The following is a 13,089-nucleotide window of genomic DNA, read 5'->3' as shown; positions in this document are numbered from 1 at the left end:
ACCAATCATCGCCGCCCATTCTAACAACGTCACGTCCGGATTTCATGAGCAGGAAGTGAATCAAATATGAATGCATTGTGGGCAAGCATATGACATTAAAGACTAATTTTACAACATTAAAAACGGATTCCTTGAAAGATATATAATTTCGTGTCCGTATGCTTTCTTCTTGAATGACCGGCGAGAACTTGTTTTTCAGTAATAGTTTCATTTTGAAAGCTGTAGCCGGAAGTGTTTTAAACGTGCGGTTAAACTTCAAGCTTGACTGTTGTCGAGTCGAGTGAATGGACGGGGTGACGTTTGCTCGGTGAATCTCAGTGTGACCACGACAACAGGTGAGTGTTAGTGGAGTTTAAATAGTCGGTATCTGAACTTTATCTGTTTGCTGACGGTCGCCATAAAGATGGTCTGAAAACTGGATACTAACTCATTTACCTGAACAGGTAAAGTTAGTGACTTTTACCGCGGACCCACCAGCGTTAATGCTGACGTTAGCTTATATTTCAAATCTCAAAATGTTTAGCCGTTATTTTCAATTTTTGTGAATTGCCACCGCAATTGTCACCGCACTGATTTCCATGCCCTTCGTGTTAATGTTTGGACTTCATGTGGCGGTGTTAGCAGAGTTAGCTTCACATTAGTGAAGATAGGTCATAGATCATATTTTCGTTTATTCTCAACTAGCTGATTTAGCACTGCTAAAGTTGGGACGTACAGTTGTTGCAGAGGTAACCTGCTTTTCCCGCAGAACCTGTTTTCACCTGCTCGTCAATCAGTTCACAGGTATCCTGAATAGAGGAAACACTGAGCTGAACCAGTCGCGTTGAATCAGTGTTTTCGGTGTGAAATGATGGAGAGCCACCTCCACATGAAGGGGGAACACACCTGGATTACACCCACTCACGTTAACACACACAACAGCATACTGCAGGTGTTGGTGGTTAATCTCTACAGTTTCTTCTCACTTTGGTCACAATCAAGAAAAACACATGAGAGAAATGTGTCTGCATTGAATAAAAGGAGCTGGAGATTTTTGGCTTCATAACATTTGACAAACCTCAATCACTGTTGTCTAATTCACTGCCTTTTCAGCGTTCAGGTGATTTCCCACGCATTCAGGTGATTTCGCACGCATAAGTGATAAGACACGCATCGCCTTCAGTTTATCTTCTTTAATAATTAAATGTCTTCACATCACAGTAACCCCGCTGCCTTCGCTCTCTGTGTGTTTGTCCCCTCCTCAGAGAGATGTGGTGGGTACTGTGGCTGCTCGCAGCCTTGCTGGCTCTCTTCTGCAGTCTGGATGTGTGGTACTTCTTGCGGGTAGCTGTCACGGTTCTCCGGGCCTGGTTCCAGCCTCCAGTCCGGGATATCACCGCAGAGCAGATCCTTACAGATTGGGTCACCCCCCATGACATCGACATGTGTCACATGAACAATGCCCGTTACCTCCGGGAGTGCGACTTCGCCCGCTTCTCTCTCTACATGCGTAACGGTGTGTTCAAGGCAATGCGGGCACTCAGGGCTTCAATGGTGGTGGGAGCCACCACCATCCGCTACCGCAGGGCTCTGTGTATCGGTGAGGGGTATGAGCTGCGGACTCGCATCGTCTCTTGGGATGACAAAGCCTTTTACCTGGAGCAGAGATTTGTGTCAACAAAAGACGGTTTGGTGTGTGCTGTCATGTACTGCAAGCAGAATATCATACACAGTAGCCCAGACAAGATCATGCAGCACCTGTGCAAGCGGAAGGTAAGGGACGCATGTTTCAACACACATGCACATTTTACCCTGGAAGTTAATGAAAAAAGGCTTTTTGATGATTGATGGATTGAGTTTATGGTTTGCTCCTTGCAGGTGGAGTGCCCTGAGTTTCCAGAGGACCTTCAGCACTGGGTCAACTTCATCTCCACCAGCAGCCAGGCCCTCAGGACGGAGAGTGGACTGGACGAGAAGAGCAAATAAGGCATTGCATGGGCAGCTGTTAAGACTTGATGTATGCCATCTAATTTACCAGCTCAGGATTCAAGCGCCATGTGAGAGAGACATTTGTCCTCCGTCTGCAATAACTTGACTTAAAGACACTTGTGCCTACACTTCTGAAGAATCCATTACTTAGCTATGCCAACACTGGAAGAGCTAACACATTGTTTTGCCAGGCCGACAAAATCAATTACTTATTCAGCAAAAGGAAATTAATGTGAATCTACAAAGTGTATCATCTTGTTTTGTTGCAGTAATAAAGCAATCAGTTTTCAAGACCCGCTGACGTACTTTATGCCCTCACTATGTGCACAGACACACCGCTGTGCTGAGTTTAGCTTGAGGTTTTCATTGTAAGCAGATGTTAAACTGTGAAAACAGCAGCAGTGAAGATGAGAGAAATCCAACAAAATCAAAAAAAGAACAAGTGAGACTTTGACCAAAGGTGTGAAGTAGAAGAAAACTGGATTAAGTATCATGTCATGTTCAACACGTTGTATCGTCTCCAGGCAGAAACATTAAGGACACAGTAATTTATCTGTTTGACAGATTCCACGAGAGAAACAAAACACATGACCGTAACAGTAGCCCAAAGGCAAATTCACAGTTAGCTGTAACGTTACATGAGCATCACAACAGATTAAAGATGCCTTAGTGAAAATAATAGTCTGGGTTGCTTTAGCAACTTGGTGTTTAATTGAAACCAGTTGCTGGTGGCAGAGTGAAGCGACTTCTGGCTGAGCTCTTAAATTATTTTTTAACTAAGGTACGCACGTAAATCTTTTACAGAACATTAAAATTGTCTTTTAAACTTGAGTTTGCTTGAATTCAGCTTTATGTATATTTTGCCAATGTGGGAATTGTGTTGATCAGGAAGTACAAACAAAAAAGTACCTACTGATGAATTAGAGTGGAGGAAACAAGAAGGTGCTACACAGATATGGAACCACATTAAGGCACAACATAAACATGCAGTTTTAATCAGTGAGTTCTAAGTTATAAAGAATGGGAATATGTGCTATATTTTCCAAAGTCTGTTTATTGTTGAGTTGAAGGCCATTTTATAGATTTTGAGTGGGCTGAACAAATCAAACCAAACATAGACTCAGTCTTTGCAAGAGCTTATTCTTTATTGGTTCCCCAGCAGTTTTCACAAAGCCGTTGCTAGTCTGCCCAGGGTCCTCATTAACATAGCAAAAGAATACAAATTAGACACACAATGTCAATAAGACAGATGTTGTGTAAGCCAGCCATAAAAATAACAATCTTCATGCAACCTTGTGTTGTAAAATGACAGTAAATCGACCTTGATATCTTGATTGAGAGGGAAGGGGAAAGTGCCATCACCGGGGTCAGTAAGATAAAGGTGAAAAATTACATTAAATTCAAAATGGATATTGTGAGAAATAGAGGACGAAATAAACGAGATGAAGTAAAAAGGACTGTATGAGTTAACTAAGTCCAGAAGGCGGCAGTAATCGCACACAGAGGATTCCAGCTGCCGGTAAACCTCAAAGAAGAATAATGTGTCGTCACACCCGGAAGTCCTGTTCATTCAGTCTACCGGTTTCTGCAAGTTACATCGCATCTCATGGTCGCACTCTCTTCTGGACGCGCAGTAAGTTGTACAGCCAGAAAAAGATACTCCTACCGTGTCTGCGGCTGTTATTTAAATTTCTACATTGACGAAACTTCTTAATAGCTTCTTCACTCATCAAGAGTAGAGTCTTTAATGTGCCAAGGCCATTAACTGCCGGTAGCTAGCAGCTAAGCTAACAGATTTGGCTGTCAGCAGGTTGCGCCGCGTTCATTTGAATGCAGCAGATTTAGCTTCCTGGTCCTCTCAAGGTTGAAGTGGGTGTTGGTGAGAATGTGTTGCTTCCGTATTTTTAGCTTTAATATTATGTCAACGAGTGATTGAAGCACTAACCTCCTGCTTTTCTGACCACCTGCACTGACATTGATGAGGTCAAAGGAGCATTTGATAAAATAATCAGTGTGGTCATGAATTTAGAAAACCCACACAGCATTTCTTAAACGAAATTGCTCTAAAGTGTCATTATTAAGTCACTTAGAAATGTTATTGTAATATGCAGAGTATAATTTGCTTTGAGACGTATGCGTTTTGGTCCTTGTCATGAACATTTGGACTGTTGTTGCAGAGAGATGTTGCTGCTGGTGCTGGGTGCCCTCCTCCTGCTCTTCTGCAGTCTGGATGTATGGTACTTCCTACGTGGGGCCCAGGTGTTCATCCAGGCGTGGTTCCAGCCCCGAATACTGGACGTTCTAGCCGAGCAAACCATTGATGGCATGGTCCTTCCCCATGATCTGGACTACATGGGCCACATGAACAACTCCCGATATCTAAGGGAGTGTGACTTTGCCCGCTTCCACCATTACATGCGAAATGGGCTGTTCATGGCCTCACGCAAACTGGGGGCCAAAATGGTGGTGGGGGCCTCCACCATCCGGTACCGACGCTCCCTGGCCTTCCGTGAGGCTTTTGAGATTCGGACCAAAATAGTGGGATGGGACGAGAAGGCGTTTTACTTGGAGCAGCGCTTCGTGTCCAAGAAAGATGGTTTTGTCTCTGCAGTGATGCTGTGCAGGCAGAATGTGGTGCGCTGCAGCCCAGAGAGCATCCTCGAGTTTGTCTGCAAAAGGAAGGTGAGGAATAGATGGAGAAAAGTGTCGGGAAGACGTTGGTAGAGTCACAGCTGACGATTGTTTTCATTATTGCTGTTGATCATTAAAACTGAAAAACGCTCTTTACAGTTTTTTAAAGCCCAAGATGATGATGTCAAATTGATTGTTTTCCCAAACCACACTTAAAAATTTAAAAGTGTTCTGTTTACTATTTAATAAGACAAGTAAAAGCAGCAGATCTGCAAAGTTCTGAAAATATTTTTTTCTTTTTGTTTGTGAAATGACAAAATAATAATCCATTAAGATAACTGCCTTTTTTTTTTACTTTATTGTTACTGTATTGTTCAGTTTAAAAAGTGTTGAAAAATGTCATTCTCAGCTTTGTTAAGCCCAAGGTGATGACTTTGTGTTTGACCAACAGTCCAAAATCCAAAGACATTCAGTTTTCTTTGGGAGATGAAGAAAAGCATTGAATCCTTACATACTGGGAACCTGGAGATATCCTGTATTTTTTCTTTAAAAAAGAAAAAAAATGTTCATTGAATATCAGAACTTTTGCCAGTTAATTGTCTGTCAATAGGCGGATCGTTTCATCTCTAGACTGTGGCTTTATTGTGCTTTGGCGCTTTGCTAATTTTGTGTTTGTGTGCAGGTCGAGTGCCCCGAGTTCCCTGAGGACCTCAAACACTGGATTAGCTTCATCTCAGCCAGCAGCCAGGCCCTGCGGGCAGAGAGTGGACTGGAAGAGAAGAACAAGTAAAGCCACACCATGTACCATGAGTGTAGACCCACATATCATTTACATTGCACGCACATATACAGAACACATACATGCACACAAACAGTTAAACATCGTAGAAGGTTTTTAGTTGACTTACAAAATTCCATTTATCTCTGTTTCGGGGTCTTCGGGGCTGTGTGTTTTTGTATGACATGAACAGAAATGCTGAACTTGGGACAGCTGAATATGAAAACTTGAACTGAAAGGTATTCCATGTTTTAAATGCACTCCGCTGTATGCACTGGGATCGCACTGACAGTCTGTCTTTAAGAAGAAAGAGACACAGGAACGTAGCTTTATCCTAGCAGCTTATTCAGCACTTGATCGTGAATAGACTGGCTTTAGACATCTTCGTTTACCAAATCCTCAGATAAGCATGCAGAGGAAAAAAAAATGTAATCTTCCCCTGACATCAGCGCATGTTTTGAAACAAACAGAATTGTTTTGTGCCTGTTTCTCTTGATTAGCCGTAGTTTACAATTACAATTTCAGAGAACTGTTACTTTTAACAGAAAAATGTAGGTGTGATGAAATACTTGAATGGACATCATGAACTCATGTACTGGTAATTGTTTGAATCTTTCCATCAGCATTTTGCACAAAGCGTAACTCCAGAGACTGATTCCCTGTTAACAGTCTGAAAGGGAATATTTGATTCTGAAGGGTCCTTTTATCAGCACAGTATTGTTCTTTTTCCTAATTTCTAATACGTGCATTTAAAGGGTGGGCTTCTTGATTGTAATTGCATGTAACATTACGAGAACGTGCTCAAACAGGCACAGTAAGCAAATGCTAATGTGAGGTTGCTGGCAACTTTTCAAAACTTGCAGCACACGACGAACAGAGACGTTTGGTTTTCATTGAGACGACTGTATGAAATCTGGAACCTTCCCTTTAATGCATCAAAGCTTTTGTTTGTGACCAAAGTAATGTACTGATCTTTGTGAGGAGGGAAACAAATTCAGTCTACAGTGACCTGTTTTTTTTATGTTCATGCACTGAAAAACGTACCCTGTTCTGTTAATTTAAGTTTGAAGATATTGTCCTTTTATTTTCCACTTGTATTATTTCTGATGTATTGAAATTCATCAATGTATCAAACTTAATTTATTGTGTTTGTCATTCATGTAAAGGCATTTTGAATTAAAAATGCTTTGGAAACTACGTTTTGCCGACTGGACTCGCCTCTGAAGTGCTTGTTAATCAGCCTGAGTGAATGTACTGTGGTTTGTGGTCCCACATTGAAGACCGGTATTTGTACCTCACTGATTATTTACAGCTCAGTGATGCTATTGGATATGCAACCAGTAGAGTCAGTGTGTAAACCACATGCTGAAGGAACTCAACAGAATGAAACGAATGTCTGTTCGATACAAATAGCGCTAGATGACTGTAAAGAGGCAGTTTTTTCTTTTTGGAGCTGAAAAATTTGTTCTTTTTGTTGTTTAGATTTGGTCAAACTGGAGATCAGCGCCCTCTGGTGTTCCTTTAGATAAACCTTTTTTTTTTTCAGGGCATCGTGAAGGGCTTTTGTCAGTGTCATAATCTGTACAATTTTGATGTACTTTCCATTTTCTGCTACTTCATACTACCTCACAGAGGGAAATTGTACTTTTACAGTATTCATCTGACAGCTTTGGTTGTTTTAGGCATTTGCAGGTTAAGGTTTTACATTAAACAACAAAGTATAAAAAGTAAGTTGAATTAGCTGAACCTCAATCAGCTACATTACAAATGATTCCAATCCTGAAGTACATTTGGTTTATCAAATGACGTTTATTGACTTTAAGAGTTTGAATGTAAATTCAAAGATACGGCCAAATCCTTCAAAAGAAAAGCACCACCTCCACGAATCTTAACTACAAAAAAAGCACAAATTCTCCTTTGACCTTCATTTTTACACCAGTGTTGAATTTTTAGTGTTGAATTTAATTTCAAGGATGTTGTATAAAGTCTAGACAGTAAAAAATTATGGTATGTGTTACAGTTCTTATATATAAAGTAGTAAAAATTTGTTTAATTTTGCCCGCTTAAAACATAAAGATACTGTTTACATGTTAATTCATCATTGCCTGTTTTAATAAAACACTCTGAAAAGGGGACATTTATTAGTTTCAGTACATTTTGCTGATAATACCTGTGTACTTTTTCTAAAGTATAAATTTGGATGCAGGTTTTTACTTGTAATTGAGTCTTTTTTCTCTCTCTCTTTTTTTCTTTTAGTTGTGACTACTTTGACCTCAGGATAGGATCCATAATTCTTCCAGTACTGTATAACGTATACATTTCATAAAACAAAACGACAAATTAATAGGCTACATAAAATATTACAGAATTATAAAAGCGTTTTATTTTCTAATTTAGTGTTAATACCTTTTAAATACGGTGTACCATTTAAGTTCCATTATTTTGAAATGCAGTGTTTTTAAAGATTAAACTCCCCGTTTCGCTTCCGGTGAAGTCTCTCTGGCCCCGCCCCTTCCCTTTTACTTCCTGTAAACAAAGCAGCAGCTGTCTCTCTGTCAGATTCCTGTGTTTTCGCTCATTTTCGACACCGTCTCCTGCGTTTTCGACGATGGCCCAGGCCGGCTTGGTCCTGGACAAGGACCAGTTCAACTGCTCGATATGTCTGGACGTGCTGAAGGACCCCGTGACCATCCCGTGCGGACACAGCTACTGCTCCGGGTGTATACAAAACTATTGGGACCAGGACGACTACCTGGGGGTCTTCGTCTGCCCTCAGTGCAGGCAGAACTTCAACCCGAGGCCGCTGCTCGCCAGAAACACCATGTTGGCCGACGTGGTGGAGAGATTCAGAAAGACTGGACTCCAAGAGGCCACGACGGCTTCCTGCCAAAGTTTTGCCGAGGCCGATGACGTGGAGTGCGACGTCTGCACCGGGAGGAAAAACAAAGCGGTGAAGTCCTGTCTGGTGTGCCTGGCCTCATACTGCGACCAGCACATCCGGCCTCACTACGAGTCCGCTGCCTTCAAGAAACACAAGCTGGTGTCGGCCTCCAAAAAACTCCAAGAGACGATTTGTGGGCAGCATGACAAGCTGCTGGAGGTGTACTGTCGCACCGACAAGCAGTGTATCTGCTACCTGTGTCTGACCGACGAGCACAAGGGACACGACACGGTGCTGGTGGAGGCCGAAATACAACAGAAGCAGGTAATCGAAGCATCTGATCGAGTCCAGACAAGGCTGCCGATCAGCGGCAGGATGTAACTCAGTACTGTACTTAAGTACAAACGTGCAGGGCTGCAACTAACAAGTATATCCATGTCATTTTCTCCACTAATCGATCAGTTGCTCAGTCTGTAATACGTCAGGAAATGGTGAAAAAAGTCGATCAGTATTTCCCAAAGCACAAGATGAGGTTCGCAAATGTCTCGTTTTGGCCACAACGCAAAGACATTCAGTTTACTGTCACAGAGGAGGGAAGAAACCAGAGGATGTTCATGTTTAAGAAGCTTCAGTCAGAGACTCTTTTCTTAAAAACAAACAAACAAAAAAACATAAATTGACACCTTGGTTACAGCTCTACAAATGTGAGGTACTTGTACTTGAGTACTTATTGCTCGTGCTACACCATATTTCAGAGGGAAATATAGTACTCTTACTCCACTACGTTTATCTGACAGCTTTAGTTACTTTACAATACAAACACACGACAGTATCCACGAGTACAGCTGAAGTCATTTAGGTGCTTAACGGATTAGTCTATTCGCAGAAACTTAACTGTCGATTTGGTCATTTTAATAGTTTTTTAAGCAAAAGACGTCATAGTTTTAGCTTCTAAAATAGGAAGATTTGTTGCCTTTCCTTTGAATTTGACTTTATTTTTAATCATTTTGAGGTTTGGACAAAACAAGCTCTTTGTCGCTTTGGCTGATTTTGATGGAATTTCTCACTATTTCTGACATTTTTACAGACCAAACAATCAGTCAGGAATTGAACCAATAATCAAAATAAGGTTCAGTGGCAGTCACATACATACTGGTTAGAGATGAGTTCCTCCTCAGCTGACTTCAACAGTAAGATCCTGCTTTTATGTTCAGACATGAGTGATATAATCTGGTCTAATGTGATGAGGAAGTAAACGTTTCACAGATCGAACAAAGAGTGTAAACAACCTTTAACATCTTCATGTTAATCTGTTCCAGCTTTGAAGGGTTTAGTTACAGTTTGTTTGTTTTATCTAGACCTGGTCTGATGGAGGAAAAGCAGCTGGATGTCACTTTTCTGTTTTCACAAACTGAAAAAAGGTTTCATAAATCTGAAATGTGGTTTTAAGATTTTTACTGTTTTGTCTTCAGCCTGTTTCACACCTTCAGGGGACGTCGCAGCTGAGAACGGACCCATAAAGTTTTAGTGATGAACTTTGTATATGACGTTAAACAGATGATGGACACAAATCAAACATGCTTTAATGTGAAGTGAGGTTGTGATGAAATACTTGAATGGACATCATGAACTCATGTACTGGTAATTGTTTGAATCTTTACAGCATTTTGCACAAAGCGTAACTCCAGTGACTGATTCCCTGTTCACAGTCTGAAAGGGAATATTTGATTCTGAAGGGTCCTTTTATCAGCACAGTATTGTTCTTTTTCCTAATTTCTAATACGTGCATTTAAAGGGTGGGCTTCTTGATTGTAATTGCATGTAACATTACGAGCACGTGCTCAAACAGGCAGGAAGTTAAAGTGACTTCCAATTTTTCTCATAATTGTCCTCAGAGGCAGCTCGGTGACTTGAAGCAGAGCTCTCAGCAAAGAATCCACCAGAGGGAGAAGGAGGCCCAGGAGCTGAGACAAGCCATGTTTGCCCTCACTGTAAGAGCCAACAGCCAGTTTGGTTTAAAACAGAAATCCAGTAGATCAACACATGGATGCTAAAAATGTCTCACTCTTCCAGAGTCAAACAAACAGTTCAGAATTGACCATTTATGACCCTCAAAGCTGCTAAAACTCGACGAAGCATCCTCCCATAGCAGCAGTCCTCTCTGCCATGTGTTTCTTTGTGCCTCCCCGCAGCGCTCTGCTCGGGCGGTGGCCGAGGAGAGCGACGCCGTCTTCACCGAGCTGATTCGCTCCATCGAGCTGAAGCGCTTTGAGGTGAGAGAGCTGATCAAGGCGCAGGAGAAGACGGCCGTCGGTCAGGCAGAGCAGCAGCTGGTGGAGATCCAGAAGGAGATCGCCGAGCTGAAGATGAACGAGGCTGAACTGGACAAACTGTCCCGCACAGAGGACCACATCCATTTTCTTCAGGTAAGCCCGCTCAGGTTTTTCAGACTTCAGCTGCAGTAACGCTCCCTGAACGCAGCTCAGACCTTTCGTCTCTCTCGGTTCTTCGCTCCAGAGTTGTCAGTCTCTCCGTGCTCCACCCGTGCTGTCAGCTTCGCCTTCGGTCACCGTCGACCCCAAACTCACCTTTGGCCCGGTGATGGCGGCTGTGTCAGATTTTAAAGGACTGCTGCAGGAGGTCTGCCAGGAAGGATTTGTCTGCATCTACGAGAAAGGTAGAGACGCAGAGTTCCCTCAGATCAGCATTTTCATCGAATGCAAATTCTTCTGCTAACTCTTGTTTGTGCGATTTCTCTCTTGTGCAGTGAGAGATGTCATTATCGTAGGTCCTCCAAATGCTGCTGTGCAGCTACACACAACGCAGCCCGGCGACCGCGAAGCAGCCGCACAGATGGAAGCGACGCTCGGTGAGTCCGCGAACCTGCACACGCTCGATTTTAAGATGTGATGTGGATGATCCCAAAGTAAGAGCTTTTATCGCAGGTGTTTAAAGGGAAGCATTCTACAACTTAGAGCTCTGTTTGATCAGGTTATTGATTGATTGGTAATGAAATAGAGCTTCAGTTTGAATGTCAGGCTGCAGGGTTTACCCCCACATAAAATGTTTGTATTTATTCCTCTAATGTTTGTTACTATAGTGAGTATTCATGCACATATAGCATGAATCAGTACTACACACCACAGCATTTAGAGCCAGACCGGCCTTTAAAATACACAAACGATTCAGCAACAGAATACACAGAAAACAAAGACAAAATAAATAGAAATGAAGTGTGAACTTGTTTTAAAATGAACTGAATCTGGATTTCTGAATGTGACACACATGCATTGATTGTCTAAGAAACATCAGTTACACCAGTTTTCAAACTCAGTTTCATGTTTAAATTGCGCTTAGATTTAATTCTGGGATCTTGAGATCTCATTTTAGTCCATTTCAGACGAACGCACTCTGTAAATAATTATACTTATCGTCTGTACTGGTTCACATTGATGATGTTCATGCTCGACTGCATTCCATGTGATTTAAAAAGTCCTAAATTTAACTTCTTGCACCCTGCAGACTCCCTGTTTGTCCGTGCATCTCGGCCTCGCCACATTATCTTGCAGCGCAAACACCTTTGTCAACTTGTTTGTTTATAGTAGAGTTTGCTGAATCTGCACAAGTGGCAGGAAGGCAGCGCCGCACAGTCTGATAGTTTGGACAGCTGAGACTCAGTGTTTGCTCTTTGTGCTTGCAGCGATCCCGCCACCTGGCCTAGACCAAAGTCCTGTGAGCCCTCTCAACCCTTTCCTCACCCCAGGACCCGCTGTGCCCACCTTTGCCCTATCAGCGTTTGGTAAATAGAGACATTATATGCGCAGAGACCACTGTATGTGAGCAAACTGTCATAAATGTTAATATTTTAGGAGACATTGTAAGTTTCAAATATTTTTCATCTCAGGTACTATTTTTTATGCAATTTTAAGATGATATCTTGTGTATGTGTTTCTTTTTTGTAGTAATATAATTAGTGAAATTGACGCGGTAAATTCATAGCATTGCATCTTCCTGTTAAAATGGTTCAGCTCATGTCCAGGAGCGCACGTGTGAGCTCACGTGTGCTCCTCGTCTGGACGTTTTTGTCGCCTCAGGCCGCCGCAGACTAATAATTCCTCCTCTTTGTGCGTTCAGGATCCAAACTCTCCTCAGGATCCAGACAGAGGCACCTTCAGCGACGCGCTCACCCCAGGAGGAAATAGACCTGCGGACATCAGCGCTTCACATGCACCTGCACGGCCTGACTGCCTCATACCTCAGTGCTCTCCTTCTCCCCTCAAAAAATCTGCACTGTGCATTTCAAAATCCATCTCTTAGCTTTAATTTAATCGACTGGGTTTTCAGCAAATTTCTGCATTATCGTGCAGGTACGAACAGAGATGAGTAAAGAAGTGCCACAGGCGACCACACTGACAGTGCATTTACTTTAAGTATCAAGCAGCACAAAGCAGGACTGAACTCACTACATCCTCTTTCAGTATTTGCAATTTGACATTAACTTGAAATTTTGTGAGTTTTTAGCGTTTTTTTCTTTATGTTGTTATGCTTTTATAATCACATTTTTACCAAAATCACAAAATGATAACTTTGCTTTACAGATATGTGTAATAATATATTGTGATTTGTGACATGCCGACATTAAAAAAAGCAAACACACTGGTACAATCAAAAAGACTTTCTCAAGGGTGGTGTTTATTTGCTGGACGGCTGGTTTACATCTCACTGTACTCTGAACTAATACAGGTATCAGTGCTGGATGCAGACGTGGAACAACAGGTGCCACAGCTGCAGTGCCTTTGTGTGAGATGTTATGTGTCAGACTGATCACAGG

At 42.1% G+C, this 13,089-nt stretch overlaps 3 protein-coding genes across 4 annotated transcripts; all 3 read left to right on the top strand.

Annotated features, from left to right (window-relative positions):
* Positions 1-44: 44 nt before the first annotated feature.
* Positions 45-2,259, top strand: LOC139339195 (protein THEM6-like). The gene is made up of 3 exons (XM_070974693.1): positions 45-335; positions 1,245-1,752; positions 1,858-2,259. Exons 2-3 carry the CDS (start codon positions 1,249-1,251, stop codon positions 1,963-1,965), a joined length of 612 nt encoding a protein of 203 aa, XP_070830794.1. The 5' UTR covers positions 45-335; positions 1,245-1,248; the 3' UTR covers positions 1,966-2,259.
* A 1,280-nt stretch (positions 2,260-3,539) lies between these two features.
* LOC139339278 (protein THEM6) lies at positions 3,540-6,574 on the top strand. 2 transcript variants are annotated; one of them, XM_070974818.1, is made up of 3 exons: positions 3,540-3,601; positions 4,146-4,650; positions 5,282-6,574. In XM_070974818.1, the coding sequence occupies exons 2-3, from the start codon at positions 4,150-4,152 to the stop codon at positions 5,387-5,389; spliced, it is 609 nt and encodes a 202-aa protein (XP_070830919.1). In that variant the 5' UTR covers positions 3,540-3,601; positions 4,146-4,149; the 3' UTR covers positions 5,390-6,574. The 2 variants fall into 2 exon arrangements, with proteins under 2 accessions (XP_070830919.1, XP_070830920.1); XM_070974819.1 differs by lacking the exon at positions 3,540-3,601 and adding an exon at positions 3,752-3,847.
* A 1,330-nt stretch (positions 6,575-7,904) lies between these two features.
* On the top strand, positions 7,905-12,925 carry ftr67 (finTRIM family, member 67). The gene is made up of 7 exons (XM_070974809.1): positions 7,905-8,582; positions 10,154-10,249; positions 10,451-10,684; positions 10,776-10,935; positions 11,026-11,127; positions 11,959-12,057; positions 12,393-12,925. The coding sequence occupies exons 1-7, from the start codon at positions 7,986-7,988 to the stop codon at positions 12,458-12,460; spliced, it is 1,356 nt and encodes a 451-aa protein (XP_070830910.1). The 5' UTR covers positions 7,905-7,985; the 3' UTR covers positions 12,461-12,925.
* The last annotated feature ends 164 nt before the right edge of the window (positions 12,926-13,089 follow it).

The sequence above is a fragment of the Chaetodon trifascialis genome, chromosome 11 (assembly GCF_039877785.1).
Source record: "Chaetodon trifascialis isolate fChaTrf1 chromosome 11, fChaTrf1.hap1, whole genome shotgun sequence".
Taxonomy (NCBI): domain Eukaryota; kingdom Metazoa; phylum Chordata; class Actinopteri; order Chaetodontiformes; family Chaetodontidae; genus Chaetodon; species Chaetodon trifascialis.
This window is presented reverse-complemented; position numbering and strand designations above follow the sequence as displayed.